This window comes from Mirounga leonina, unplaced genomic scaffold, assembly GCF_011800145.1.
Source record: "Mirounga leonina isolate KUSES-001 unplaced genomic scaffold, KU_Mleo_1.0 Mir_109, whole genome shotgun sequence".
NCBI classification, from domain to species: Eukaryota; Metazoa; Chordata; class Mammalia; order Carnivora; family Phocidae; genus Mirounga; species Mirounga leonina.
The window spans coordinates 5,471,388-5,473,207 of record NW_023270244.1 but is presented as its reverse complement, the minus strand read 5'-3'; the positions used below and the strand labels follow the sequence as shown (position 1 = coordinate 5,473,207).

Genomic DNA, 1,820 nt, shown 5'->3' with positions numbered 1-1,820 from the left:
CTGGGACCAAGCCCCACATTGTGCTCCCTGCTCAGCGGGGAATCAGCTTCTTCCACTTCCTCTGCCCCTCCCCCTGCTTGTGCTCTCTCTCGCTCTCCTCTCTCTTGCTCTCTCTCAGATAAATAAATAGAAATCTTTAAAAAAAATTTCTCTCTGTCTCGGTCTCCTCATCTGTTAAGTGGGTTATTATAGGGGCAGTACAGCCTCCCAGCCTCATACTGGTGGATGGGAAAGCCCATACTTAAGACATCAGGCCTCCCTGGAGTCATTCAAGCAAAGGATGAACAGTTGCTTTTCCAGAGCCAAATGGAAACTCATGCATCATCAGAAAGGGTAGCTAATAAATGTACCAAAAGAATATGGCTGCACAGATACCAGGATCTGATCAGATAAAACAGTGTAAGGAAATTCTTGGAGCCTACAATAAATTTACAGAAACCTCCTTTTTGGACAGTGTTACAGACCACACAACAAAAGAAGTAAAACCTGATGAGACCACCTGTTCAGAACATTGTTTATAAAAATATTTTTAAATGAGGGGCACCTGGGTGGCTCAGTCAGTTGGGCATCCAGCTCTTGGTTTTAGCTCAGGTCATGATCTCAGGGTCATGAGATGGAGCCCCGCGTCGGGCTCTGTGTTCATTGGGGAGTCTGCTTGAGATTCTCTCTCTGTCCCTCTCCCTCTGCCCCCCACTCTCGCTAAAATAAATAAATAAATTTTTAAAAATATATATGTATATTTTAATGATGCAAAGATTATCCATGAGAGTTCAGGAATATCACATGCAGCAGAACAAAGGTGTGGCAGCCAAAGCAGGACTCTTGGCCAACCATGATAAAGAAGTCCTGGGATGGACTTTAAAGAGAAGATTGCCAACAGCTACTGCTCTGGAAATGAGGATTCATCTGATAGAAATGCTTAGAGCAAAAACAACCGTGTTAAACTGTCTATCTGTTTAACTGCTTGGCAAATGGAAACCAGTGGAGAAAAAAAATTACTGTTTACCAGGAATAATCAAAATAGAAACTCTTGTTGTTTGATGAAAATAAGATGCAACATTTGTTGAGCCTTTAATATTCAGCAAGTCAGTCACTTGATTAGAAAAATAAACTATTACTTATTCAACTGTGATTATTAATTTTAAAGCAAAATAAGAGTTCATTCATGTATAAGAAAGAAAAAAATTTTATTATTAAAATAAATGGAAATTTCAATGAACAGTTATTTATATTATATGATACCATACTGTTCTAACTAGACCCTGGATATGTTGAAATGTTTTTCAATCACGGTCATCCTCCAAGTATTCCTGTTCATTCATGTCTGCTTTAAGTTTCTGGTAAATACATAAAATAATTACTTGCCAAAAAACAAACAAACACATATATAATTTCTTTTTTTTTTTTAAGATTTTATTTATTTATTTGAGAGAGAGAGAATGAGAGAGAGAAAGAGAGCACATGAGGGAGGGCAGTTGCTTAACCAAGTGAGCCACCTAGGCACCTCCAAACACATACATAATTAGGGCTGCTTTAACCTTGCATCTCTGTCATTTCAGCCCACAGTTTCCTCTATGATTGCTAAGACAAGGGAAGAGAATGGAAGAAACATGTTGGCTTTTCCACTGTCACACATCACTCCCATTCAAATTGTCTTGGCCAGAACCGTCACATGGCTCTGCTTAGGTCCAAGTCCTGTGTAGTCCTGTGTTCCCAAGAAGGAAAGGAGACCTGGATATTCGTTTGTACTGCAAACTTTTCTATCACTAAGTATTGAAGTTACTAATACAAACAAACTCAAATAAATACATGGGATATCT

At 38.8% G+C, this 1,820-nt stretch overlaps 1 protein-coding gene across 1 annotated transcript; it reads left to right on the top strand.

Moving 5' to 3' along the window:
- Nucleotides 1–359: 359 nt before the first annotated feature.
- On the top strand, nucleotides 360–960 carry LOC118019857 (mitochondrial import inner membrane translocase subunit Tim9-like). The gene is made up of 2 exons (XM_035019448.1): nucleotides 360–501; nucleotides 770–960. The coding sequence occupies exons 1-2, from the start codon at nucleotides 360–362 to the stop codon at nucleotides 958–960; spliced, it is 333 nt and encodes a 110-aa protein (XP_034875339.1).
- The last annotated feature ends 860 nt before the right edge of the window (nucleotides 961–1,820 follow it).